Source organism: Palaemon carinicauda, chromosome 3 (genome assembly GCF_036898095.1).
Source record: "Palaemon carinicauda isolate YSFRI2023 chromosome 3, ASM3689809v2, whole genome shotgun sequence".
NCBI classification, from domain to species: Eukaryota; Metazoa; Arthropoda; class Malacostraca; order Decapoda; family Palaemonidae; genus Palaemon; species Palaemon carinicauda.
Genome location: NC_090727.1, coordinates 129,348,856 through 129,376,663, shown reverse-complemented (window position 1 = coordinate 129,376,663; position 27,808 = coordinate 129,348,856). Strand labels below are relative to the sequence as shown.

The 27,808-nt window shown below is 40.2% G+C and overlaps 1 protein-coding gene across 7 annotated transcripts in view; it reads left to right on the top strand.

Annotated features, from left to right (window-relative positions):
* Positions 1 to 3,913: 3,913 nt before the first annotated feature.
* Positions 3,914 to 27,808, top strand: part of LOC137638507 (serine/arginine repetitive matrix protein 2-like) — a 40,156-nt gene continuing 16,261 nt past the window's right edge. For 4 of the 7 annotated variants that reach the window (XR_011044144.1, XM_068370611.1, XM_068370605.1 and 1 more), the window contains exons 1-6: positions 3,914 to 4,037; positions 6,815 to 6,875; positions 8,015 to 8,073; positions 14,529 to 14,766; positions 15,409 to 16,357; positions 17,615 to 17,710. Coding sequence is in view for 6 of the 7 variants with exons in the window: in XM_068370611.1 (XP_068226712.1) it covers positions 15,426 to 16,357; positions 17,615 to 17,710 (1,028 nt within the window). In the remaining variant the exon portion in view is untranslated. Of the gene's footprint in view, positions 4,038 to 6,814; positions 6,886 to 8,014; positions 8,074 to 11,514; positions 14,767 to 15,408; positions 16,358 to 17,614; positions 17,711 to 27,808 lie in introns of all 7 variants that reach the window. The other 3 variants (XM_068370607.1, XM_068370609.1, XM_068370608.1) reach the window with 3 other exon arrangements.

Below are 27,808 nucleotides of genomic sequence, written 5' to 3'. Positions count from 1 at the left end.
GCCTTTGTATATCAGCGGCCAGTTCCTCCTGCATGCATAAAAAATGGATACCAAGTTACCGAAACTTCCCCACCTAAGCTAACATACAAGCCTTGACATTACCTACTTACCTATCGAGGGGGGGTAACGGCACCCTGCGATCCATCTTACACTGCCATATCCTTAGTCGGCTGTCATCATATATCGTTCGCTTGCGACAACGTCATAACTCAAAAAAATGTATTTTTGAGTTTTCCATATACTGTAGACATATTCATCTTAAAATGCAGATTTTTATTGCAAAAGTGTCATAATTGTAGCTAAAAAATTGATCGCTTGAGGCGCTAAATGTCCTAACGACATAACATAATATGAGAGTGTTCCAATTGATTAAAATGGCTCGCCTGAAAAAATAGCTATTTTTTTGAGTTATGACGTCGTCGCAAACGAGCGACATGCAGGTGACCGCTATCATACATACAACCAAAATTTCTTTGGGGTGAATGTTGTTCGTTGGGACCAGGCAAGATAAGAACACGGTTGTCTAAGGGGGGGGGGTGTACTAGGGTAGGTTAGGTGAGGAACCTTAGACAAGGTTGTGTTCTCGTGTTTGTAAAACATGGGTTTTTTTCAGTCTGTCCCAATGAACTACATAACTTACCAACATTTTTTGTATTATCAAAACATTTGTAAATAAAATAAAGACATTAATGAAATTATTGACTTACTTTCAATCACTTTCGGCTGCTCTTCAAAACACGTTAGTTACATGTTGTCTTGGAGACTTCTTGTTTTATGTCACGTCTTTTTAAATATATATTATATTATAGTCATTGTATATATACACACAACTCAATATATATACTCCTGCTTCGATTTTGTAGTCTGTAAATTATATTCAAACAATTGACAATAGAAAATCGGCTTAATTTTGTAAATATTGTTTACATTTCAATTTTCATTCCATTTATTGTATTGTTTCTTTTATAGTTTTTCATATGTCTTTCTTAATATATCTCAATGACATTTTCTCTAGAATTCTAAGTTCTTATATCTATAAATATTAAGTTTTTATATCTATAAATATTTTATAAATTGGTGGAAAATTATATTACAAATTCAGAAATTGATAAAAGAAAAGCCCTGAAAAAATATTGTTTTAGATATCTCATAATGATAAATTATGACTATGGTAATAATGATTAGTATATGTCAGCTATAATTCAGAGATAAACATAATTTATCGCTATTTTATGTAACAAACTTTGAAACTTTCATAAATAATATATTATGACAAATATGATAGATAAAAAGAAACATTACTATCAAAGTTCAAAGATACCGATTCTTCAAACTCTTGCCTCTGTATCAGCTCATCTTATTTTGATGGTGTTTTGTGCTTGAATTATCCTTTATTTTTCACATATCATGCAATCTGATATTTAAATTCACGTAAAAATACTTTTCTTTAATATTTTCCATTCCAAAACTTTATTCTTAAGGTATTATTCACCTATAATTCTGTAATATAACAATATAATTCATAGTTTTTATAGTTTATATATGACATATCTGTTTTTGATGTTAATAGTTTATATAGGACATATCTGTTTTGACGTTGTTCCTGTTTTAGAATGATTTATTGTTAACTTGTTCTCATCATTTATTTATTTCCTTATTTCCTTTTCTCACTGAGCTATTTTTCCCTATTGGAGCCCTTGGGCTTACAGCATCTTGCTTTTCCAACTAGGGTTGTAGCTTGGCTAATAATAATAATAATAATAATAATAATAATAATAATAATAATAATAATAATAATAATAATAATAATAATAATAATAATAAATACTCATGTTTAGAGCATATCTTTTCAAATTGATATGTAATTATATTTCCCTGTTCTCCAAAACATAGTCTATAACACCTTCCTGTTGTACAATTTTATGTATGGTTAGTGATATTTCCCGTTATCATAAATAAAATTTATACCTTAGTGTATTTGGGTGTTCATTGAAGTATCAATAATTATAAGAAAATGAAAAATTGACATACTTATTTCTAATTCTAATTCTATTCAAGAAATTTATTTTGATTGAATATATCAATACATTTTTTACTGCATAGGCTTGTAGCATCCTGCTTTTCCAACTAGCGTTGTAATAATAATAATAATAATAATAATAATAATAATAATAATAATAATAATAATAATAATAATAATAATACTTCTCTCTCTCTCTCTCTCTCTCTCTCTCTCTCTCTCTCTCTCTCTCTCTCTCTCTCTCTCTCTCTCTCTCTCTCTCGATGTATTTAGCAAGGTGGTATAAATATGATTTAAAAACTTTCTCCAATCATTACCATCTGAAATATTCTAAACACAAACATCAAAACTTTTATATATATATATATATATATATATATATATATATATATATATATATATATATATATATATATATATATATAAATATATATATATATATATATATATATATATATATATATATATATATATTTATATATATATATATACATATATATATATATATATATATATATATATATATATATATATATATATATATATATATATATATATTTATATATATGTACATATATATATATATATATATATATATATATATATATATATATATATATATGTATATATATATATATATATAAATATATATATATATATATATATATATATATATATATATATATATATATATATATATATATATATATATATACATACACACACATAAAACAGTATATGTGCTGGCCACCTTTCTGTTACATATGGCAGAGCAAATCATGAAATAATTAAATAACATTTCACAGAATACGAAATAAAAGATAATGATCTTTGTAAGGAGTATGATAAAAAAAAGAAAATTAACATGCATAACTGTGTTGTCTTTTTACAATATTTAGCATTTCTAAAATTTCATAATGTTACTATTACTTTAGGATCTTTTGTATCATATTTTTCCATAAATTTTTTCTACACATGTAGCTCTGCATTATTCACTGTACATTATTCAACCCATTTTTTATTCATCTAAAGCCATTTGTTTACAAATACGTTCCCAATTTCTTGGACTTTCTTGAATGGTTCCAGTAACATTTTCTAACTACTCGTTTATATGTTATAGAATTATCATAAATTTATAAACTTGATATAAATAATATATAAAAATTAATTAATTTCACTTTTAGTCATTTATGCTAATATTTGGAATAAATATCATAGATTAACTATATTTCAAACACTATGTTGTACTTAGTTGATCTGCCGCACGGATCATTTAGGGGTAGATAATGGGAATGTTTTCGAAAGGTCCCCTTAGTAAATATTGTCTTGATTAGTTTACCGTAGCATAACTTTGATTAAATATATGTCCCATTTAAATTATAAAAAATATAGAAAACTACAATTTTGTTGCTTAAATTGTAATATAACAGCTCTACAGTAAAAAGATTATGAGATAAAATGAGCTTGTTGCCAGATGTACCATGCTTTTCCTTCAACGCGAAATTATTTATTTTGGCAATACATGATTATAAAAAATTATTCACCGGTAAATCAGTTTATCTTTTTACTGTGTTTTCCAATAGGATATAGTATGGAGTTTTTATGGCTTTAATAATGACAATGTTCATAGCATGGGTACATTAATTTACATATATCCGGAGCTTTGTATCTGATGCTAGAAAAATAACAATTAATAATTATGATTACTATATATTTATTGAAGTAATGTTACTATTATAAGAATTTTTGTTTTGTTTTGTACGGGTATTTATGACTTAAGACGGTGAAATTTAATTTTTTAACATATCATTAATATTTACACAACAATTCATGTTAAATTAGTACGATACTCTGATGTGCACATAACCACGCCCACAAACATTACAATACCATGAGTCGAGTATCCGAAACTCAGTCTGTTGTATCACTGATGGCCAGTCCAGAAATATTTTGCTGAAATTTCGCTGGTGGTCTTCTACGTCAATTTATAACTCCATCATTTCATCCCAGCAAGGCCGTGAGTATATCGACCACATAATGTAATGTGTTTTATGTTGGTGGAAGCTGTTGGATGTGATTTATTTAGTGAAACTGATCCCGTGTTATGTAGGTCACAGTATGTGTGGCTTACGGGAGTAAGTCAACACCGTAAAGAATTTTTGAGTTTTTGATGCTTCCTAGATTAAGAATTCTTGATTAGTAGATCAAACCTACAATAGTTCCATAATAGCCATTTAAGAAGTAATGGTAGGTATTGTCCTGTTTATATTCAAACGGCTGAGTACGGCAATCGTATCTGTATTAGTCTGAACGAGTTTACAGGCCAAGCTACGGTTCTACAGTAAAAGTCCAATCAAATTCATTATTTTCGTGCAAATCTCTCATTTATATAAATAGCTTGCTGTAGTTGGAGAGGCTACACTAGCAATTTGAGGCATACCTTGTCACAACTAGGCATAATAGTTATGGTTTCGCCATGCCTAGTTTTAATCAAATTAAGGTAAATTCTAAACCGTAGTTAGTATAGGGTTGATTATTGGGCTTGTATAGTGACGGAAATTGAAATCGAAATTGGGTCACATTACAGTAGAGTCAGGGTGTATGTATGATAGCGGCCACCTGTATGTATGATGACCGCTGACTAAAAATATGGACAAATATAAGTGTAAGGGGGTTGTCGTCAGGGGTGTTAGTCCCCCGTTAGGTAAGTAGGTAAGGACACGGCTTGTAGGTTATGTTAGGGGGGATAAGTTTAGTTTAGTTGGCGTGTATTTTTTATGAACGCTGAAGGAACTGGCCGCTGATATACAAAGACTACGTAGAGTCTCACCCAGTGCCGTTACCACTTGCCAGTACATAGAAGCTTGATGTATTTTTTTTTCGTGGGGGTAGCGAGCCCACAGAGGAGCTATAACCATTAAATTTCGGTAATATTTCGATAATCTAATGGTTTTTGCTCCGTCGTGGGCTCGTTTCGTTCGCGAAAAAAGAAAAACATCAAGCTATTTACTGGTAAGCGGTAATGGCACTGCATGGTTCTCTACCATAATATTACATAGATTTCTGGTAAGGTATCGTTTGAGAATAAAAGTAAGGGGTATATGTATAATAGCGACCACTTTTGTGTATTGTGATGGCTGACTAAGAATACGGCAGTATAAGGGGGGGTTAGCAGGGATGTGTTAGTCCCCTGGTTATTTAAGTAGGTAAGGACATGGCTTGTAGGTTAGGTTAGGGGGTTGAAGTTTAGGTTGGTTGGTGTTCATTTCTATTGCACGCTGGAGGAAATGGCCGCAGATATACAAAGGCTCCAAAAGTAGTTTTCCAGCCTTGGTAACTTTATAAGTAGTCGTAATCATACATACAGATGGCCGCTATCATGCATAGACCCATGAGAATTTCCCTATCCTATTCTTTAGGGAGGCCCTCATAGGTATGTTGATGTGCCAAATCAACATGGTCACTTATTGCGTTTGCAATTTAATGTAGCATATGTTGGGCTTCACCCTTTAGCCAGGTGGGGGAGTATTTTGAACAACCCAACTACCTACACACTAATATCACTTGGTTCAATTGGTCTTTGCTTTACCATAGCTCGCTTTGTTCGCTAGTTAACATCCGTGGGTGAATACTTTTCAGTTATCTAATTAATCACTTGGTTTAATATTACGAACATAAATTAATATAATTACATTACTGCATATGTTCTTAAATTCTTGTTGCACAACCATTTCATGGAACAAAGACTAGTTGAAGAAGAATGATCATGAGGCTAAGACAGGCAATAGGAAAGTGGAGTTAGACAGGTTTTGAACGGGTAAACAGTTAAATATTAAGTGAGGGGCTACACTGTACTCTTTAGATATCCCTGCCAAATACAGTAGCACATCAAGAAAGAGCTACTGTTTAATTTTTTGTACCGTTATGATATTACTGTACTATTAGCCATCGAAAGCATTCTCGCATGCCGCTACAATTACAAGGTCAATAAGCCTATGATCCTATAAATTTTAAGGTTTTTCAAATTATTGAACTCAGTCGCTATCAAAGGTGTGTGTTGCCATTTTCGTGTCTGGTCTGCTAAGTGTAACCTTTTCCACACAATGCTTGATGCTCCCATCACCCAGCTTTAACTTCTGATATGATTACAGTATAAAAAGTGCCCATACTAAGTTGCTCAGGTCAAGGTGAACCCTGTTGGGTCATTTCAAGTAAGCCACTTCTTCCGATTAGTTCAGCGGTCCTCCCCTAAGGTGATCAAAGCGTCATCTACAGCAAGTTCTAGGAACTACGGGTGATAAAATTGTTAAGTGAATTTTTTAAAAGGGAGTTAAGTTTGTATGGTTTTGCAAAGTACAAATTCATTGCAAATATTGTGATTTTAAGATGCTGCTACTAAAATTAAATCAGATATTTCTCAGGTGCTCTCTGAAACCGTACTGTATTGGATTTTTATGTGAATTATTTATGATTGGCTTTGGAGAAATTTTCAAATCTTCTTACATTATCATGTGTACGGAGCCCCATAATAGTTTTGTGCTTACAATTCGAAGTGTTGCATTGAGTGAAACTGCAATACTGCCTTGTAGAATAGAATGTGCTAGAGAGTGCAACTTGTTTACTAATACAGTACCATTGTGAGGGATTGTATGTTTCAGCCCATAATAGTGGTCGATGTTAAGGCACTGTGTGTCATTTTGAAATGCAGTATATGTTATTTTCTTTACAGTACTTTTTTAATATATGCAAACAATTTTCTTTAGTTCTATAAAGATTTTTTTTTCTTATTTTCAGGTATCTTTAAGGGCAAGTTGGCTCTTCACGGACGATTGGAGGAAGGATAGAGATTTTAAAAGTAAGAAATTGTGATTTTAAAGGATTTTGTATTATACTTTAAAATTAAAATTGGGGTGTGGTGGCTTGCAAGGTGTTTTGGTATTACTTTATGAGAGTATGGGAGGGATGCACTCTTATGTAAACTGGACAGTGATTGGGAGAGAAAACAGTATCAAATTGAATCTAGATAGTAAAATCATAAATTGGTTTAATATCTATATAGTAAATGCATTGCCACTGAAAAGGAAAATGGAGGAACTTTTAGCCATCTAATATTGATGTACCCAATTTTATGAGAAAGGAGAATTAACAATTTGTAATGGATGATCAGTTATGTACTGGTTGGAAGGTAATGTAAAATACTTCAATTCATTATGATAGGGAAGTTTTACATTAACTGGACCATAAAAATGGAAGTGCTAACAGAGATTGGAAGGGTAAAGGAATAAAAGCATGCATTGCTTTAAAGGTTTAATTGCCGCTCATGAATGGCAGAGGCAAGTGACAGTGACATTGCTCTATCAAGCAGGACAATGCCCTAGAGACTGACCATATATACATATGATCAGCGTCCAAGCCCCCTCTCCACCCAAGCTAGGACCAAGGAGGGCCAGGTAATGGCTGCTGATGACTCAGTAGATAGACTTATAGGCTCCCCCAAGTGCCCCCCCATCATTAGCTCACAAGGAGGGTGAGGTTGGAGCGACTAGAGAAACGAACTATAGTCAATTTCTTTTAGCGAGGCAGATTTGCACCGACTCGCAGCGGTGCCTTTTTACCTCGGAAAAGTTTCCCGATCGCTGATTGGTTGGACGAGATAATTCTAACCAATCAGCAATCAGGAAACTTTTTCGAGCTAAAAGGGCATCGCTGCGAGTCAGTGCAAATCTGCCTCGATAAAAGAAATGGACTATAGTTCAAGTGGGACTCGAACCCCAGTCTTGCGTTCACCAGGCAGGGACATTACCACGTTGGCCACCGCAATTGCTGTGATGAAAAATAGGCATTAGATAATTTGCTTCAGGAGATTGGTGGAATAATTTACTTTGTGTTTTTGACGTGGTGGATCAGAATGCTGTAAATAAACAGTAACTTTGAAATGAAGCATTACTAAAGATATCTTTGTTTCTAGTTCTTTAATTTTGTGTCCTTTTTCAGATAATGAAGATTATTGGCAAGCAGCATTGAAGACTTCTGGTGGAAGCATAATGAGAAAGGTAATCCAGACCCCTTCTAATGTGACTCTTTACAGTTCCCTACTGAGATGTTGATCTTGTGCTATGAGGCTTTCCATTACATTTTCCTTTCATAAAGTTTCAGCCACAAAAGTTATTTGAATAAGAGATATCAAGGGTTTGCATGTAGTTTCTCTCTCTCTCTCTCTCTCTCTCTCTCTCTTTTTTTAATTTTCTTTTACTGGCATGCGAATAATATGCTTTTCTTACGATAAAACACTGATTTTTATTGTCACAAGTGTCCTTTGGTGAGCTTGAAATACTGAACACAAATTTTTGTTTGTTATGGTTTAGCTTTCACTTGTTTTATACTAAGTGTAGTGGACTTTTATATGTAATTTACAGTGACAACATTTAGACACTTAAAGGTAGTTCACTATAGATGAATTTGGTTTTTCTGTAATAACTATAGTCAATTTCTTTTAATGAGGCGCATTTGCACCGACTCGCAGCAGTGCCCTTTAAGCTCGGAAAAGTTTCCTGATCGCTGATTGGTTAAAATTATCTTGTCCAACCAATCAGCGATCAGGAAACTTTTCCGAGCTAAAAGGGCACCGCTGCGAGTCGGTGCAAATCTGCCTCGCCACAAAAAATTGACTAGTGGAGGTTTTGTGGGTATATTTGACTTGTAAAATATGAGTTTACCCTTGCAATAGCATTATCCATTTTGTAGAATCACACTGGCAAGCAATGAGAAAAGGTAGATTTTGAAGGGTCCTCAAAATTCACAGATTCAAAGTTACAGGGGATCAGAAATATCGCTTTATAAGTCTGTCGAGATGTAACCGTGTTTAGGGGAAGTAAACGATTTATAGGTAGTTTGGGAAAGTGGTTAGAAGTGGAAAGGTTGTGATTAGGGGAAGTAGACATTTGTAGGTAGTTTGGGTGAGTGGTTAGAAGTGGAAAGGTTGTGCTTAGGGGAAGTACGTAGACGATTTATAGGTGGTTTGGGGAAGTGGTTAGAAGTGGAAAGGTCGTGCTTAGGGGAAGTAGACATTTGTAGGTAGTTTGGGAAAGTGGTTGGAAGTGGAAAGGTCGTGCTTAGGGGAAATAGACATTTGTAGGTAGTTTGGGGAAGGGGTTAGAAGGGGAAAGGTCGTGCTTAGGGGAAGTAGACATTTGTAGGTAGTTTGGGAAAGTGGTTAGAAGTGGAAAGGTTGTGCTTACGGGAAATAGACATTTGTAGGTAGTTTGGGGAAGGGGTTAGAAGGGGAAAGGTCGTGCTTAGGGGAAGTAGACATTTGTAGGTAGTTTGGGAAAGTGATTAGAAGTGGAAAGGTTGTGCTTACGGGAAATAGACATTTGTAGGTAGTTTGGGGAAGGGGTTAGAAGGGGAAAGGTCGTGCTTAGGGGAAGTAGACATTTGTAGGTACAGTAGTTTGGGAAAGTGGTTAGAAGTGGAAAGGTCCAGTTATTCGTGGAAAAAAAGTGTTTGATACTGACACAGCGTTTTTCAAAGTTATAAGGAGGTCCCAGATAATCATTGAAAATTGTCAGGAAAGAATACTAGGACCAGATGTTAATTTAGCAGAAGAGCAGTGCGGAACCATTTAATTTTATGCTTTACTCATTAACATATATGCAAATGCATGAGTAGTAATGGTAGGGAAGCTAGCTAATCTCTGGGAATAGTTTGATATTAAGAGGAAAATTAATGAGCTCGGCTAATTTCTCATACTGTATACAGTATATTTAGGGTTGGCCTATTTTCCTGTACATTTGCTCTCCTTGCCAGCCTCTGTATGATCAATGCTACAGTAGTTTTTTTAAACTGAAAATTTTTGTAGTTGTCTATTTAGATGTTTAAGAGGATAATATTTTAAACTAAATATGTATGCAGTTTTCTAATTGGCACTTTATTACAGTAGTTTAAATCTCTCTCTCTCTCTCTCTCTCTCTCTCTCTCTCTCTCTCTCTCTCTCTCTCTCTCTCTCTCTCTCTCTCTTTTTGTCTTTTGTCTTCAATTAGACTATTCTTTACATTGGTATGCACTGAGCACATATAATAATATATAGTTGTTGCTTTTTTCAAGTAAATCATCCAAAATCGTCTCCTTTGATTTCTAGAAACATACGTAGGTCACGGTTTTCTCACGTGGTTGTTGTCAACTCATCTTTTGTCACTCAATTTATTGTTAAGGCATATCCTCAACAGTACAGGGCTTCAGAGAGACTGGAAGTTTATTCTTAGGTAATCTGTGCATCTTTCTTTCAGAGAGGAGCAGACGAGGTAAGGCTTTCCAACTCCCATTTGATGGTGTTTGATAAACAGCAAAATAAAGCCCGTTTTTGAAATACAGTTGCAGTACCAGTGAAAGCTTTTTAGTCAGTGGGTCATTTAGGAAAGATAACAAAATCATAATAAAATTCTTAGATTAAGACGATATTTCCTATTCTGGGAAGCTTTCACACGTAATGCCGGTAAGGAATCAGTTCAGTGTTGTGCCTCCCTCCTGCTCTAATAATGACTGAGTAAATGGTACTTTGAGTTGCTGGGTTTATTGAATGTTCCATTCTTTTAGATTTGGACGGTTGGAGTCAGATTTTTTATAGCTCTTAATCTTAAAATGTAACTTGGATGGAGAAGGCGAGGTATTTGGTGTTAGGTTTCTGTTTCTAGGGTGTCATATTTGAGTCCTTCAGATTTACTGTACTTTGTTTTTTCAGGTGGCAATATTTGATACAAATGGATGCCTTAAGTGGGTACCAGCTTGATATAGAAATTTTCAAGAAGCCTCTCATAATAAGCTATGTTAATTCTGACTCTAGACTGATTTGCACAAGTTTTACTACTAATGCTTTCTTTACAAACACGCGCACAGGAAGAGGAGTGATAGTCTGTCAATTGATATGAATAGTGTAGGGATTGAGGGTTTGTGTGTGTGTGTGTGTGTTCTTGAAGTGCAAACTATATTGACATTGCCATGGTTCTAACTAGCGGTAATCCTTTATTCAGTACAAAACCGAGAATGCTGCGTCTGTATGCATGCTGTGCTTTCATGATTGGAACATGATAAAACGCTGCCGAAAAAGTTTCACGTTATTTTGTAAAGTTCCCATTATTTGGATAGTTGCTTACCATTGTCAGAATTACTGGATTTCTTATATGTCAGAGAGAATTGGAAATGAAATAAGTAACTATTCCATGATTTTAAAGACACAAGTAAATTAGTGTATTTTATTTGAGTCACGTTAGTTTTATGGTTTGGGTGTGAATGTGTGTGGCAGCCTAATCTGTTTGAATAACTTAGTGCTTTTCATGTGTGGACAGATTGTTTTGATATCAATTTGAATGTTTGATCCTGCAGCAGGAGGGAGAACAAGCAGCAGTAGTAGTTGTAGTTTTGAGGGCTATATTTTGTGAATAGTGTTTGAGAGGGTCTCCTTAGATGTCTTGTAAGTAATAGCCTATTTCAATTCCCAGGAGGTTGTCATGAGGCCAGCTATGCCCTATAGACCATCATTGTATGGTGAGGCTGTGCCCAGTACCCCACTATGTCACCCTGTGTCAAGGGCCCCCACATGGGTCTATGATAGTCCTCGCGGCTGGTCTCGGTCTAGCCCCCCTGTAGGTGTCAAATGTAGACCTGTGGCCCCCCCGACTGGGTGGGGCAGCAGCCATGATATCCTGCCCTTGGGGTCTTGGTGGCAATGTCTGGGAAGTTTAAGGGGCGTGGGGCTCCATAGTGGGGTTACCTGATCATATCATGACCTGCTGACCTAGAAACATCATAACCTGCTTCTTAACAACCTCTCGCAGACTACTACAGTTTCGTCACTGCAGCGCTCGACATTTTTAGTCGTCGATGGATGAGCAAAGCCCTTGTCTTTTTCATTGGCCTGGATGTAAACAACGCCCACAAGTCTCGGCAGAAGATGGAACTTGTCTGCAGCAAGAGAAAAGTTTGAGGCTCAAGCTCCGACACCTTGGCTTCCAGTGTCCGTGCCTCTACAATGGAACACAAGAGAATCATAGATATTGTGTTTCCTTATGAAACCTTGTGTTCTTTCCTGAAGTACAATGGTGCAACGGTGCCCTTTGTTCTCTTCTGAAACACAACGAAGCCTCGTGCGTTCCTCTGAATTACCCTCTCTTACTTGGTGTGCATCAGGGATTCATCAGAGTGAGAATATCTTTGGAAATAAGAAGTACAGAATTCTGCACTTTTCTTTCCATAGCTAATGTCGCTGGAACACGACCACCTATTTGTACGTTGGAAAAGCAGTTGGGTACAACTACGTAATTCACATCTGAAAAGTCATGAGCTTCAGGTAGCTTAATTTGGTGATTCTGTACACTTGTGGTTGAAAGAAAATTTGTTCCAAAGTTATGAGCTGTGGAAAATGTCTGAAGTTCATCTGAAGTCTCGAAGTTTGTATCATTGGGTACAGTCTTGACACTCAAAAGTTGTCCTTCTGTACTTTTGTCTTCATGAATCATGATTATTAGCTTAGATGGGATTGACTGAACTCTGTAGTCCTTTCTCTACGATGCGTGATGTAGTGCCATCTTCGTCGCACTGACCAAATCGGCTCTTCTTAAGGATTTCTGCCAGCTGATACTTTTGACAGTTTCGTTTTCTATGCCGAACACGTATGGAAAAAGATGCTCTAAAGAAGATATGCATTTCATAGAAAAGAAGCTATGAAACGAAGAACATCATGATGGCCTCCAGGCAAGAGATGCACACAACTGTATGCGAGGCATTGCAAGGATTCCGCTGACCCAGAACATCGTGGTGTTCATAGCACAACTCTTGAATACACCTGGTGGGAACCAGACTGCTACGCATTAACCTCTGCATCCAGTCGGCTGAATGGCCAGCATGCCGTGCTCAAGAAGAGGCTATGAATATCTCGGTATCGACTCGTCCGTCGTTCGCTGCTGCTGTTTACGTCATTCACGAAGACTTCCCCTCAGACCAATTGCTTTTCAAAATCACACATTCTGAGTCTTCTTTGTCCCTGTTTTGGCTTTATTTTTGAGTTCCGTCCTTTCTGTAATGAAGGGAAAATTTTTTTTTTTCACCTAATTTATGGGATACAGCCCGTTAGCATTTTGTGATATCACAATGCTAGTCCTGTAATGCGTGACGGTCGTGGAACCGTCATTTTTACAGTAACCTTGCAAATGATAGATTGTCCTCAAAGGAAAGTGGAAGATTATTAAGCTAGTTGTTTAACATATCAAGGAGAACTTTTCCTTTTGTGATAATTTTTATTTTAAAAGACTTTAATCTTTTTTTCTTATAGCAATCTCAGTTTTGCTATTGTTTATAGACAGAACTCCCCATACTTGCCAAAATTTTTAAAGTTCTTAAGAATTAATTATTCAAATTTCTCAAGCTTGTCAAAATTTAAAGTTCTTAGTAATTCTAATTCCCTAGATTTATCAGTTAAAAATTCTTGGGAATTACTTTAGTATTTTGCTGGTTACCTTCTGGTAAATATAAGAGACATGAAGTATTAAAGAATTTTAACTAGAGTAAAGAATAGCTTCCATATTTTTGATGTACAAAACAGAAGGACTAGTATTGCTGGGATCGAATTAGATTTATTTTAAAAGAATTTAGTTAAATCTCTATACTATTCATTCTGTTCATATTTTTTTCCCTTTTTTTATTATTATACACTTTATCATCATTATATTGTAGAAGGAAAGGGTTTACTGCAGAAACTAAGAAGCAAAATCGTTGAGAATTTCTGCACATTAACCTCGATTCTCACCGCTCGGCAGGATATGAAAGTCAAACGAGTATAAAAGTGGTTTCAGGTCTCTTTACCTTGTGTTATATCACGATGCAGTTTATTCTTTGTATTGTATTTGAAGAAGTGTTTAGTAATATTTGAAGCTGTGTTAATTTTTGCCTTTTTATGAATGTAAGGTGTTGGTGTAAAGTGTTGATGTGGTGATAACACATTTAGTTTACACATAGTGCTGCTGCTGCTGCCGCCGCCTCTGCTGCTATTGCTGAAGGTGGCCAAGGGGGCAACCAGGGGTCGCTGGACGAACGGGTTTGATGGGGCAGCATTTCCAGTCCCCTGCTTGCCAGGGCACAGAAATTGCTGCTGCTGCTGCTTCCACAAGAGGCAGCAGGGAAAAGAGAGAGAGAGAGGGATCAGGAGGGATCCAGGGTTTCCTAGATTCTTTGGATCTCCCTGATCCTGCTCAACCTTCATGTCCTGTTTTCTCTCCCCTCATCCTGTACCTCCTCCTCCCCTGGCTGTGTCCCCTGCTCCCCAAGCATGTGGCCCGATCACTCGGCAGCAGGTAAACCCTGGAAGTCAGTGGGAGATTCATTTGGAAGCCAGTGTTGTGGCACCAGGGTCCAGTTGGGTCAGGCTTGGCAGCTCAGTGTTGCTGCCAGTGTATAACCGCTCCAGCCTCCGCCACCTTCATCTGTTCTACAAAATGAGTCATCCTCAATCATCCCCCAGGTGGTGCCCGAAGCTCTTGTGACCCAGCGCCCGTTTGTGTTCCTCTTTCGCAGAGTGGTGTGGGCTCTTTGCTCGTACTCCTCTCACTCTAGCTGCGACGGGTCCTGCTGACCTCACTCGCTTACTCAACTTTATCGTCGCGTCATGTAACTCCTCCCCCACGCTTCAAGAGGTTCCGTTGCAAGAGGACGCGTCTGTGCTTGTTGCGAAGATAATGGTCTTCATAGTATTTTGTTAGGTGAGTAGTTGTGCTCTTTATAACTGATGAATAATCATTTGGCAGGAAATCTTAACCCTTTTACTCCCAGGCTATTTGGAACTTTCCAACCCTTAACCCCCAGGGGTTATTTTTTTTCAAGTACATTTTGCAGTATATTTTTTTAAAATTGCTCAAACAGCCTTAATTTTTTGTCATAGAGAGGTCAGGTTGGTCTCATTCCCTTGGAAAATGCCTGAAGTTTCTCAAAAAATTATCAAAAATATGCAAAAAAAAAAGTAAATAGCAGTTTTTTGCAAGGTCGTACCGGTACGTCCATTATTATTATTATTACTAGCTAAGATATAACCCTAGTTGGAAGAGCAAGATGCCATAAACCCAAGGGTGCCAACAGGGGAAAAATAGCCCTGTGAGGAAGGGAAATAAGGAAATAAACGATATGAAAATAATGAACTATTAAAATAAAATATTTTAAAAGCAGTAACAAAACAGATATTTCATATATAAACTATAAAAAGACTTATCTCACCCTGTTCAATATAAAAAAACATTTTCTGCAAGTATGAACTTTTGAAGTTCTTCAGATAACATTAATTGAATGCGTTAGTTTTAGACGGTGGTGCTCGTAGCGGCCATTTTTTAATGATAAATCTGTAATTTCAGAACTACAGTTACTCAAGATGTCTGAACGATTCAACCGTCCAAGAACTCCTCCCGGCCCCCCTCCTTCCTCCAACTCCCGCAAGACCTACGGTCGTGGGCCGGCCTCATCCGCTGCCTCCTCCAAATCTCTGACCCCAAAGTCGTACAGTGACCGCTCGTACGATAAATACGACAAGACTTACAAGTCTTCGGGGTACCAGTCCTCCAAGGACTATCCAGATGATAAGTACAAAAGTGGCAAGTTGAGTGATAAAGTGACCGGGGGCTCGAAATACGCCTCAAAGAATGTGTATATCGATGATAATTTTAAGTTAGGTTCTGGGCAATTTTTGTCCTCTCAGAGGTATGGTGAAAGCAAGGACGGCTATCAAACGAAATACGCCGATAAGGGGAGATATGGGTCTGATGATAAATATTCCATGACAAGCACTGCAGCTACGTCCGCTGCCACTAGTCAGTACGGCAATAAGAAATACGACGATTACAGCACGTACCCCGATAAGACGAGCAGATATCCCAAACAGGATGGTGGAGGTTCCTTTTACGGGAGTTCCTACGACAGTTACGGCTCGTACGACGGGTACGGCGCTGACAGGCACCGCGGTGGTGCTGTCGGTGGATATGGTGGTGACCGTGTTGGGGTAGGTCCCCTGAGTTACGGTGGTGGGGGTCGCCTCGGTGGAGGGTATGGGGCAGACAAGGTCGGTGGCGGTAACCTAGGGTACGGAGGGGACAAACTCGGCAGAGGCGCCGGTACTAGTTACGGTGGGGAAAAGCACGGTAGAGGAGGGGGGGGAGGAGGAACTGGATATGGAGCAGACAAACACGGAGCGAGTAACTTGGGCTACGGAGATGCTAAACCTGCCGTGGCTGGTGGACGTTCCAGGTTGTACGGGGACGACGATCGCCGCATGTACCGTGGCTCTTACTCTCCTACCCGACCTGCCAGGTTAGATTTTCAAGTTACTTGGTCTCTTTTACCGTGGAATTCATGTTTCCAGTAAATTATTGGATAAGAGTATTAAATTTTTATGTTGCTTACACTTTCATCATGATCATAACTCAACTTGAAACAGTATGATGTAGAATCTCTTTAATTTAAAACTATACTGTACAGTATACAGTATCACAAGAGACCATTAAAATGCATGAATATATGATATTGCACATTCAAAGTTCTTTATTGTTAAGGTTTGTTTTTCATACATTTGCATTTATAATTTTCTTTGGTTACTCGTTCAGATTTTTGGGTCCTTAAACTATAAAAAGAATGAAGATCATTTCTTACGTATAGTATTGTAGTTTTTTGTAATTTGAATGTAAGATGGGACTTTATTTTAACTTTCCTTGGGAGATGCTTCTTGTGAATGGAGAATTAAATGAAAGGTATTATGTAAAGGTAGAATAACGACACATTCTCTTCAGATAATATAACCACATCCTTTCATGGAATATGCAGTTCATAAGTTGGATCTAGTCTGTTCTTTATTGTTTGAATGAAGTGCTGTCTGTGTTCTGTTTATTTGAACTCCAAAGTATTAGTATAACAGTTTTAGGTTTTATTGTACAGTATCTTGAATAAAGTGTAAATTGGTCATGCTATCATCATGATTATTTTAGCAATAAAGAAGTCATGATAGTAATTTATTTTTATGGTGGTTTTGTTACTTTATAGCCAGTTGATATATACTCGTAAGGGCCCTTGTACACGATATTCGTTTTTCCACCTTTAGATCCGATATTTGTTTTCACATTTAAGCAAATAGGCAGGGATATTTGATGTATGTTAGCGGTACCTTTTGTATGGTATGGCGAGTCAAGTTGTATCTGAAGCATTTTATCTTAGAGGTTAGGGACATTTTGGTCCATTTATACAATGGAAGACAGCCTGTGAATAGTGGTTTTCACACGCCCTTGTTGTATACACGACACCAACAAGGTGATCGCGAGAGGGTAGTAACCTCTGCATTCCATGCTTTTATCTTTCTCTAGTATATTTGGAAGATTTATATTAGAAAAGTGTAAAGAAGGACCCTTTTCACCGGGCGTCACAGGCCTCATCCCAGAAATAGATTTTTCCTTTGTCAAAATCCCTTTATTGTTTAACATTTAAATTTAGTAACAAAGATCTCTCCCTCCCCTCCCTTTGTATGAATACCTTGTAACTTGCATTGATCTCTTGGAGTACTTGAATTTCTCATGACAGATCTGACGTGAGGACTTACGGCGGCGGAACGTACGACGATTACAACTACGGCACTTCGTCCTCCACTCGCGCATCCGAGAAGCAGTATCTCGACAGGTAGGCGGCTTGTTTTCAATTGTGCTAACTCTGCTTCTGGAAGGATTTCGGTTACGACTGAGAACTGAAGTCGGAAGTGTACTGTACTGCTTTTGTGGTTTGTATAATAAAAAGTGTTACTGATCCTACTACTATATACTAATGATACTTGTGGCCTATCTTGATCAAACTGAAGAGCACAAGTTATTTCTTTTCAAATTTTGATAGTGGGAACTAACTAAAAGAAAGATTATTAACGTAAGATATGTTTTATTCATGTACTAATTTATGGAATTATCGCTCAAAAGATTTAACCTTGCATATTCATAGATTTTGTTTACACTTTGATATGAAGTTTTGTTTATTTTTAAAATGAATTGTTTTATGTTACCTATCGGTCATTGGTCAGACCAAGTCGTGAATCTTGAGTTGCCATATTAGCATTAATCTGTTGGTGATTTTTGAAGGCATTTGTAAAATCAGTGTTGCATTCAGTATCTAAGGAAATTAGTCCTATTTTTCTTCAAATGGGAATACTGTAACCTTACATTTAGCATGACTTGAGTTTATGGCAAAGCGTAGTAGTTTTTCAATATTAAACTTACCCGATAATCATGTAGCTGTCAACTCCGTTGCCCGACAGAATTCTATGGAGGGATACGCCAGCTATCACAATACTAGAAGGGGGTGTACTAACCAGCGCCACCTGTGGCCAGGTACTCAAGTACTTCTTGTTGACACCTCCTCAATTATTCCTCTGTCGTGCTTCTGACAAGACGTTCTGGGATACGCTTATGTTCTTGGAGTATTTTCACGACTTTGGTGAAGTATTTCTCTTTGATTTCGGCTGTCGCTTTACTGGAAACTTCTATATTAGCTTAGTTAGCTTTTGGAATTAATTTGATTAATTTTGGTGACGAAGAGAGTATGAACTCTCGTTCACCTTTCAATGGCCGACCCTTCCCTGAGACGGAAGTGTTGGTGTCTAAGACTCTCTTTCTTAATTTTGCTTAACAAAAGTTATAGATTTGTTTTATATCTCTCCGCCTCTTATAGGCCTCTTCGATTAACTTCCTTTTATTATAAACTTATTAAAATTAATTTTTATATTTGTTTATATTCGACCTTCCTAATAGTAGGCGGTCTTTTCTTGGTACCGAAGTTAATTAACATATTATGCTATTTTAATGTCTTTGAAAGAATTTCTTTGATAGTCTCGTACTTTTTCAAAGTTGAACTAACGTTTTGTTTGTCTCTGCAGTTGTTGACGTTCAGAACGTTCAACTTGCACTCTATCGTTACGATAGAGAAAGAATGTTCACGGTTTCACATTGCAGTAAGAGTAACCGTGTCTAGCGTTTTGTTCATTCTTTCTTAACTCAATGGTTTTGATCCTAATAAAGGAACTTTTCATTTTGGGAAATATTTCAGTTTTTTCCTTTAACAATAATATGTTTTAACGATATATATGATTGGGCTCTTCTCTCAGGTTCTAAGTCTAGAGAGAGAGAGAGAGAGAGAGAGATAGAGACGGAGGGAGAAAGAGGATAAACGTTTCACTCAAGCCTGCCAGGCGTACGAGAAACGTCGTTATCGTTTTTGCTCTTCTCCCTAGTCTCTTTAGGGGAAGAAACTAAACGTTTCTAGAGTGATCTAGTGTTTAGTCTCTTTCCAGCCACTGAATATCTTTCATTAGATTTTTCTGTTACATTGTAATTCTGTTTTCGCAATTACTAACTTTTGAGAAGGATAGAATTGCGTGTTTCAGGTACAAACCACTTAAAGTTTCGAGTTCAGTGAAATAAGTGCAAACAGAAATCAAAGTGATAAGTGATTAGCGCAAAGTATGTCAGTGTTATGCGTGAGGGTACTTTTGTGCGCGCCAGTCGTCCTCCCAGTCCGGGACCTCTTGCAAGCTCCCAAGCCCAGGGGAGAAGCAATGTCGAAGGGCAAAAGGGTTCGGCAGGCCTTGATCGGCGCACAGAAGTATCCTCGGTGGTTGTGGGCGTGTCTTACCGAGACCGTCACTCCCACCCGCAGACGATTGAGCCCTTATTTTGCTCGTCTGCAGAAGAGATTTAGAGGAGAAAATAAAGGCAGAGTAATGCTGGTCTCAGGTCTCAAGACCTCTTAAACGTAAAGTCCAGACCTATGCCAGACGTACGAAGTAAAGTTCAACAACCCGGATGCAGTCATTGGGTTAGCTCTGACTCTCCTCAGTCATCAGTTTGTCGGGCTGAGAGTGCGCCTACACTCCCCCCGCCTATGCTCGCTCCGCCTGATCGCAGTACCACCTGCCAGGCGTACGATGTTGTGGACTCTACTACAGTCCATGCAAGCACAGCTTTCGGACTTGATGCGTGAGTGTGGGGCTGAGAGTGTTGCTCCTCCGCCTCCGCCTACACTCCCCCCGCCTGCACCCGCTCAGCCTGTGCTCAACCCGCCTGCGCTCGCTCCACCTAGTCGCAGCACCATCTGCCAGGCGTACGATGTTGAGCCACATTCTGTGTTCGCTGTTCCCAGTGTTGTTCAGCCTCAGCCTTCTTTAAGGCAACCTTCTGTTTGGGATCAGGAGGATTACTCCACTCTTCCTCCGCCTCCCCTGGCTGCTCCACCGGTGGTGCAACTCTCGGTGGAGGTACAACAACCTCTTCCACCCATGAGTCAGTCTCCTCAGCTGCTGCACCGAGCTCAACCCGTGCACCCTGATTTTGCGCCTCAGACACCTCTGCTTGCGAGAACTTTACCTTGTTCTGCGCAGCCTCTTCCTCATCGCGCTCCGCTCACACCACAAGAACTGGAACTTGCTACTCCGCTTCCGCCAACCGCTCAGCAAGCGCAACCCTTGGGTTCAACCACTCATGCTAGGAGTCAGCCTCCTCCACCCATGCGCCTTCCTTCTGCTTGTCTTTTATTCAGCCTTTGCAGACTGAGCCTCAGGTGTTCCCTCAACAGAGTCTTGAAGAGGAAACCACAACTATTGTTGTTCCAGCTCGTTCTGACTCTGCTGTTCAGCATACCTTACCTCCATTTTCAAACCATGGCAAAAATATGAATCATGAGTTATGAATGTAAGGTAAACTTTATGTTGATTTTTAAACCCCATGCAAGCATGCATAAAGCACTCTAGCACTGGTCATGGAATTTCTGTGAAATGTTAAACGCCATGCACACGCTCTGCTTTCCTTACAGCAGGCTCTGCTTACAGCAGGCTCTGCTTACTACATGCTCTGCTTACAGCATGCTCTGCATTCAGCATGCTCTGCATACAGCATGCTCTGCATTCAGCATGCTCTGCATACAACATGCTCTGCATTCAGCATGCTCTGCATTCAGCATGCTCTACATACAGCATGCTCTGCATACAGCATACTCTGCATACATCATGCTCTGCATACCTTACCGCATGCTTCTCAGTCACACATCTTGGGTTGTTGCCAACTCACTAGACTGTCAAGCAGTTTCATTACGTTGCCTTCTAGTCTGCTGCTTTTGCACCAGTGAACCCTCACTCAGAGAACTTAGCTTTTCTAGGATAAGGTCCCTGTAGATGAGAAAGTTCTTTTCTCCCTCCTTCTGATATTCCCTTGAGGACTCTGTCATTTGGAGGGAGCCTTTAGCTGCATAACCTCTTATGGACTTTTATTTAAGCTTAACATGCTTCCAGGGAAGGTAATGGTTCCACTTCAGTCGCTAATCCCGTCTGTTACCACACCTGCTCCCTTAGACCTTGAGCTGTGTTGCATGACATGCAGTTCAAGCTTAGTCCTTGTTAGAGGATTTTTTGTTTACGGAGTCAATGTGTCACGGGGAAGACGTTCAACAACCAACAGAAGTGACTTGTTGTGACGCAGTGCGGCAACCTCAGCAACCCGTTAAGGAGTTGTCTGTACGACCCAGACAGTCTAGACAGATTCGGGTTGTCACTGTACTTCCTCGCTTGCCCATGATTGACAGTTCACAGACTGTGCAGCAGTATCATGATCTTGTGTCCGGCTCCGTCAGTCGACTGGCTTTTAAGAGCTCCCACAAGTCGTCGCTGTCTGGAGTTTTTCAAATGGACTATGGATCTGACCAAGGAACTGGGCCTCCTGGTCAATTTTGAGGAGTCTCAGCTCGTTCCATCCCAGACCATTGTCTCCTTGGGTATGGATCTTCAGAGTCGAGCTTTTCGGACTTTTCCGTCGGCCCCAAGGATCTTCCAAGCCCTAGAATGCATCCAGAGCATGCTGAGAAGGAACCGATACTCAGTCAGGTAGTGGATGAGTCTAACAGGGACACTTTCATCTCTGGCCCTGTTCATCGTGTTAGGGAGACTCCACCTTCCCCCCCTTCAGTATCATCTAGCTGCTCACTGGATAAAGGACATGACGCTAGAGACGGTCTCAGTTCCTGTTTCCGAAGAGAGGAGGTCTTCTCTCGCGTGGTGTAAGAACAGCTTTCTTCTCAAGGAAGTCTACCTTTGGCTGTTCAGAAACACGACCGCCGTCTCCTCTCGGACGCATCAGACATGGGCTGGGGTGCGACTTTGGACGGACAAGAATGCTCGGGAACATGGAATCAGGAGCAAAGGACACTTCACATCATTTGCAAGAAGTTGTTGGCGGTTATTCTGGCCTTGATAAACTTCAAGTCCCTCCAGCTTAACAAAGTGGTGGAGGTAGACTCTGACAACACCACAGCCCTGGCTTACATCTTCAAGCAGGGAGGGACTCTTTCGTGGAAGTTGTTCTAGATCGCAAGGGACCTACTCATCTGGTCTTAAGATCGAAAGCTAACTGGTAACGAGGTTCATTCAGGGCGGTATGAATGTCATGGCAGATCACCTCAGACGGAAGGGTCAGGTCATCCCCACAGAGTGGACCCTTCTCAAGAATGTTTGCAACAGACTTTGGGCCCTGTGGGGTCAGCCAACCATAGATCTGTTCTCTACCTCGATAACCTAGAGACTCCTGTTGTATTGTTCTCCGATTCCAGACCCAGCAGCAGTTCACGTGGATGCTTTTCTGCTGGATTGGTTCCACCTCGACCTGTATGCATTCCCGCCGTTCAAGATTGTCAACAGGGTACTTCGGAAGTTCTCCTCTCACAAAGGGACACGGCTGACGTTGGTTGGCTCCGCTCTGGTCCGCGAGAGAATGGTTCTTAGAGGTACTGCATGGCTGGTCGACATTCCCAAGACTCTTCCTCTAGGAGTGAACCTTCTAAGTCTACCTCTCGTAAAGAAGGTACACCCAATCCTCCACGCTCTTCGTCTGACTGCCTTCAGACTTTCGAAACACTCTCAGGAGCTAGGGGCTTTTCGAAGGAGGCAGCCAGAGCGATTGCCAAAGCAAGGAGAACATCCACTCTCAGAATCTATCAGTCTCAAGGGGAAGTCTTCCGTAGCTGGTACAAGACCAATGCAGTTTCCTCAACCAGTACCACTGTAACCCAGATTGCTGACTTCCTGTTATATCTAAGGAAAGTAAGATCCCTTTCAGCTCCTACGATCAAGGGTTACAGAAGTATGTTGGCAGCGGTTTTCCGCCACAGAGGCTTGGATCTTTCCACCAACAAAGATCTTCAGGACCTCCCTAGGTCTTTTGAGACCTCAAAGGAACGTCGGTTGTCCACTCCAGGCTGGAATCTAGACGTGGTCCTAAGGTTCCTTATGTCATCAAGATTTGAACCTCTCCATCAGCCTCTTTTTAGGACCTCACATTAAAAACTCTTTTCCTCGTGTGCTTGACAACAGCTAAAAGAGTAAGTGAGATCCACGCCTTCAGCAGGATCATTGTTTTCACATCTGAAACGGCTACATGTTCCTTGCAGCTCGGTTTTTGCTAAACGAGCTTCCTTCACGTCCTTGGCCTAAGTCGTTCGAGATCCCAAGCCTGTCCAACTTGGTGGGGAATGATCTGAAGAGAGTTCTTTGCCCAGTTAGAGCTCTTAGGTTCTATCTAAAAGGTCTTAACCTTTACAAGGACAATCAGAAGCCTTATAGTGTGCTATCAAGAAACCTTCTTTTCCAAGTTCTAAGAACTCAGTTTCTTACTATTCAGGCTTCTGATTAGAGAAACACATTCTCATCTGAAGGAAGAAGACCTTGCTTTGCTGAAGGTAAGGACACATGAAGTGGGAGCTGTGGCTACTTCAGTGGCCTTCAAACAGAACCATTCTCTGCAGAGTGTTATGGATGCAACCTATTGGAGAAGCAAGTCAGAGTTCGCATCATTCTATCTCAAAGATGTCCAGTCTCTTTACGAGTACTGCTACACCCTGGGATCATTCGTAGCAACGAATGCAGTAGTAGGCGAGGGCTCAGCCACTACATTCCCATAATCCCATAACCTTTTAACCTTTCTCTTGAATACTTTTTATGGGTTGTACGGTCGGCTAAGAAGCCTTCCACATCCTTGTTGATTTGGCGGGTGGTCAATTCTTTCTTGAGAAGCGCCGAGGTTAAAGGTTGTGATGAGGTCCTTTAGTATGGGTTGCAGCCCTGTATACTTTAGCACCTTTGGGTTGATTCAGCCTCCAAGAGGAACGCTGCGCTCAGTAAGGAAGACGAACTTAAAAAAGAGGCAGAGTAACGGTTCAATTCGACTTCCTTACCAGGTACCTATTATTTCATTGTTATTTGAGATAACTGTTATATGAAATATGGGATACTTAGCTATCCTTTAATCTTGTACACTGGTTTTCACCCACCCCCCTGGGTGTGAATCAGCTACATGATTATCGGGTAAGTTTAATATTGAAAAATGTTATTTTCATTAGTAAAATAAATTTTTGAATATACTTACCCGATAATCATGATTTAATTGACCCTCCCTTCCTCCCCATAGAGAACCAGTGGGACCGAGGAATAATTGAGGAGGTGTCAACAAGAAGTACTTGAGTACCTGGCCACAGGTGGCGCTGGTTAGTACACCCCCTTCTAGTATTGTGATAGCTGGCGTATCCCTCCATAGAATTCTGTCGGGCAACGGAGTTGACAGCTACATGATTATCGGGTAAGTATATTCAAAAATTTATTTTACTAATGAAAATAACATTTTACTGGGTTCCCTTCATTTTTAGAAGTTGTACCTTAAGTAGTATAATGTACTGTAAATGTATCTTAAATATATTTCATGTAATTTTGTCTTTCAAAATAGGCACCTGGGTTGCTTTTAAGAAATTTAATTTTTGTTATTCCCTTTCTAGTCAATGTTATATTGGATGGTGAATATTTTCTTTAGACTTTTAATTTGGAATCTATAATTATATTTATTTTTTTTCAATATTAAACTTACCCGATAATCATGTAGCTGTCAACTCCGTTGCCCGACAGAATTCTACGGGAGGGATACGCCAGCTATCACTATACTAGAAGGGGGTGTACTCACCAGCGCCACCTGTGGCCAGGTACTGCAGTACTTCTTGTTGACACCACCTCAATTTTTCCTCTGTCGTGCTTCCGGCAAGACGTTCTTGGATACGCTTATGATTTTGGAGTATTGTTCACGGTTTTTGGTGAAGTATTTCTCTAAGATTTCAGCTTTCGCTATACTGGAAACTTTTCTAACTAGCTTAGATAGCTTTTATTTGGTTTTGATTAATGGTTAACGATCTTTTGCTTGATTTGGAATCCCCCTTGACTTGCTCTTTGATTCAAGATGTCTGACCTTTCACAAGCCCCTCCCCATAGACGATGTAGGTCTTGTAATAGGCGTATTCCGAAGGCCTCGGTTGATCCTCACACCGCTTGTTCTGACTGTAGGGAAAGACCCTGTCAGTTGGAAGATCGATGTGAGGAATGCGCCGGTCTTTCGGAACTTGAATTTGTTCGATTCCTTAAATATTCAACCAAGTTAGAGAGAGAGAGAGTTAGGAGGAGTTCTTCTCGCTCTTCGCTTTTTTCCTCACCTCATGATCCTCAACCTTTTCCTCCCCCTGTAGTGGCTACCCCCGAACCTACTATTTGTGCTCAGCCTGATATGTCAGTTGTTTTGCGTGCCATTCAGGCTTTAGGTGACAAAGTGGAATCGGTGGTTAGTGACCATAAGTCTCTTTTGGCAGACGTCAAAGAACTTAAGGTCAAAAGTGCAGTAGGAGGTGATAGTGCCAGTGCTGTGCCAAGTGCTAGTGTCAGTGCGGTGCCGAGTGCTAGTGTCAGTGTCAGTGTTGTGCGTGAGGGTACTTCTGTGCGTGCCAGTCGTCCTCCCAGTCCGGGACCTCTTGCAAGCTCCCAAGCCCAGGGGAGAAGCAATGTCGAAGGGCAAAAGGGTTCGGCAGGCCTTGATCGGCGCACAGAAGTATCCTCGGTGGTTGCGGGCGTGTCTTACAGAGACCGTCACTCCCACCCGCAGACGATTGAGCCCGTCTTTTACTCGTCTGCAGAAGAAATATCGGGGAGGAAACGCTGGACTCAGGTCTCAAGACCTCTTAAACGTAAAGTCCAGACCTCAAGAGTTCAACAACCCGGATGCAGTCATTGGATTAGCTCTGACTCTCCGCTGTCATCAGGTGACTGTACGCCTCCTAAGAGAGGTAAGGCGATACCTCAACAGACCTCATCTTCTGTTAAGGCTTTGCCTCAGCAGACCTTAGCGTCTGCTGATCCCAAGATGACTTTGCTGCAGTCCATGCAGTCGCAGCTTGCGGTCTTAATGCGTGAGTTTCAGGCTGAGAAGGTTGCACCTCCTCCTGCGAGCGCTCCGCCTCACCGCAGTCCAGTCTGCCAGGCGTACGAAGTTGAGGTTCCTCAGGCTACCTTACCGCGTTCTGAGTTGCCAGTTACCAGCGGTGTGCAGCAACCTCAGCCTTCCTTAAGGCAACCTCAACAATGGGAGCAGGAGTCTTATGCTTTACTTCCTCCTCTTCCTCTTGCGGTTAGACCATCGAGGCAACAACCTCTTGAGGTACGACAACCTCTTCCATCCATGAGGCAGCCACCTCAGCGCTCGCTGCAGCGACCTCAACTCTCCTCAAGGCGAGAGCCTCAACTCTTAAGGCTAGCACCTCAGGAACCTCAACTCGCGAGACAGGAACTGCGTTCTGCGCAGCCGCTACCTCAACTCTCGCAGCTCACACCTCAGGAACCTCAACTCGTTCCTCAGGAACCTGCTACTGCGCATCCGCAACCCTTGCAGCAAGCGCAACTCTTGAGACAGGAAGCTCATGCTAGGAGTCAGCCACCTCAACCCATGCGCCTACCTTCCTCCACTCTTCTTGACCAGTCTTTGCAGCCTGAACCTCAGGTTTTAACTCAGCAACAGAGACTTGAGGATGAAACCACAAGTGTTTATGCACCCGCTTGTTCAGATTCTGCTGTTCAGCATACCGCTGTTACTTTACCTCTCACTTCGCTACACTCTGGTGATGAGGTTTCTGAGGAGGAAGCTGCGCACCTAGATCCCTCTTCGGACGTGGAGGAACCCAAGTCTTCTCCTCTACCCATTGACTTTCGTAAGGTCCTGGCTCTTTTCAGAGAGGTATACCCGGACCATTTTGTTTCTGCTACCCCCCGCTCTCCTCCATCTGAGTTTTCGCTGGGCATGCAACCGGTTAAGTCAGCCTATACTAAGCTCGTCTTTGCTAGATCCTCTAAGAGAGCTTTAAGAATATTAGGGGATTGGTTGCAGTCCAAACAGCAACTAGGGAAGACTTCCTTTATGTTCCCACCTACTAAGCTCACTTCTAAGGCGGGCGTATGGTATGCCACAGGAGAGGAACCAGGCTTGGGAGTCCCTGCCTCTGCCCAGGCTGATTTCTCAAGTTTGGTCGACTCTCCTCGTAGATCAGCGATGAGGCGCTCTAAGGTCTGCTGGACCTTTTCCGACTTAGACCACTTCTTAAAGGGTGTATTTCGTGCCTTTGAGATTTTCAATTTTCTCGACTGGTGCCTGGGGGCCCTGAGCAAGAAGACCTCCCCTGCGGACAAGGACTCAGCCATGCTTATAATGTCCTGCATGGATAAAGCAATTCGGGATGGGTCCGGCGAGCTTGCTTCAATGTTTGTTTCAGGAGTTCTTAAGAAAAGGGAGCAACTTTGCACTTTTCTTTCTTCCAGCATCACACCTTGTCAAAGGTCTCAACTCCTTTTTGCTCCGCTTTCTAAGTTCTTGTTCCCCGAAGAGCTTATCAAGGATT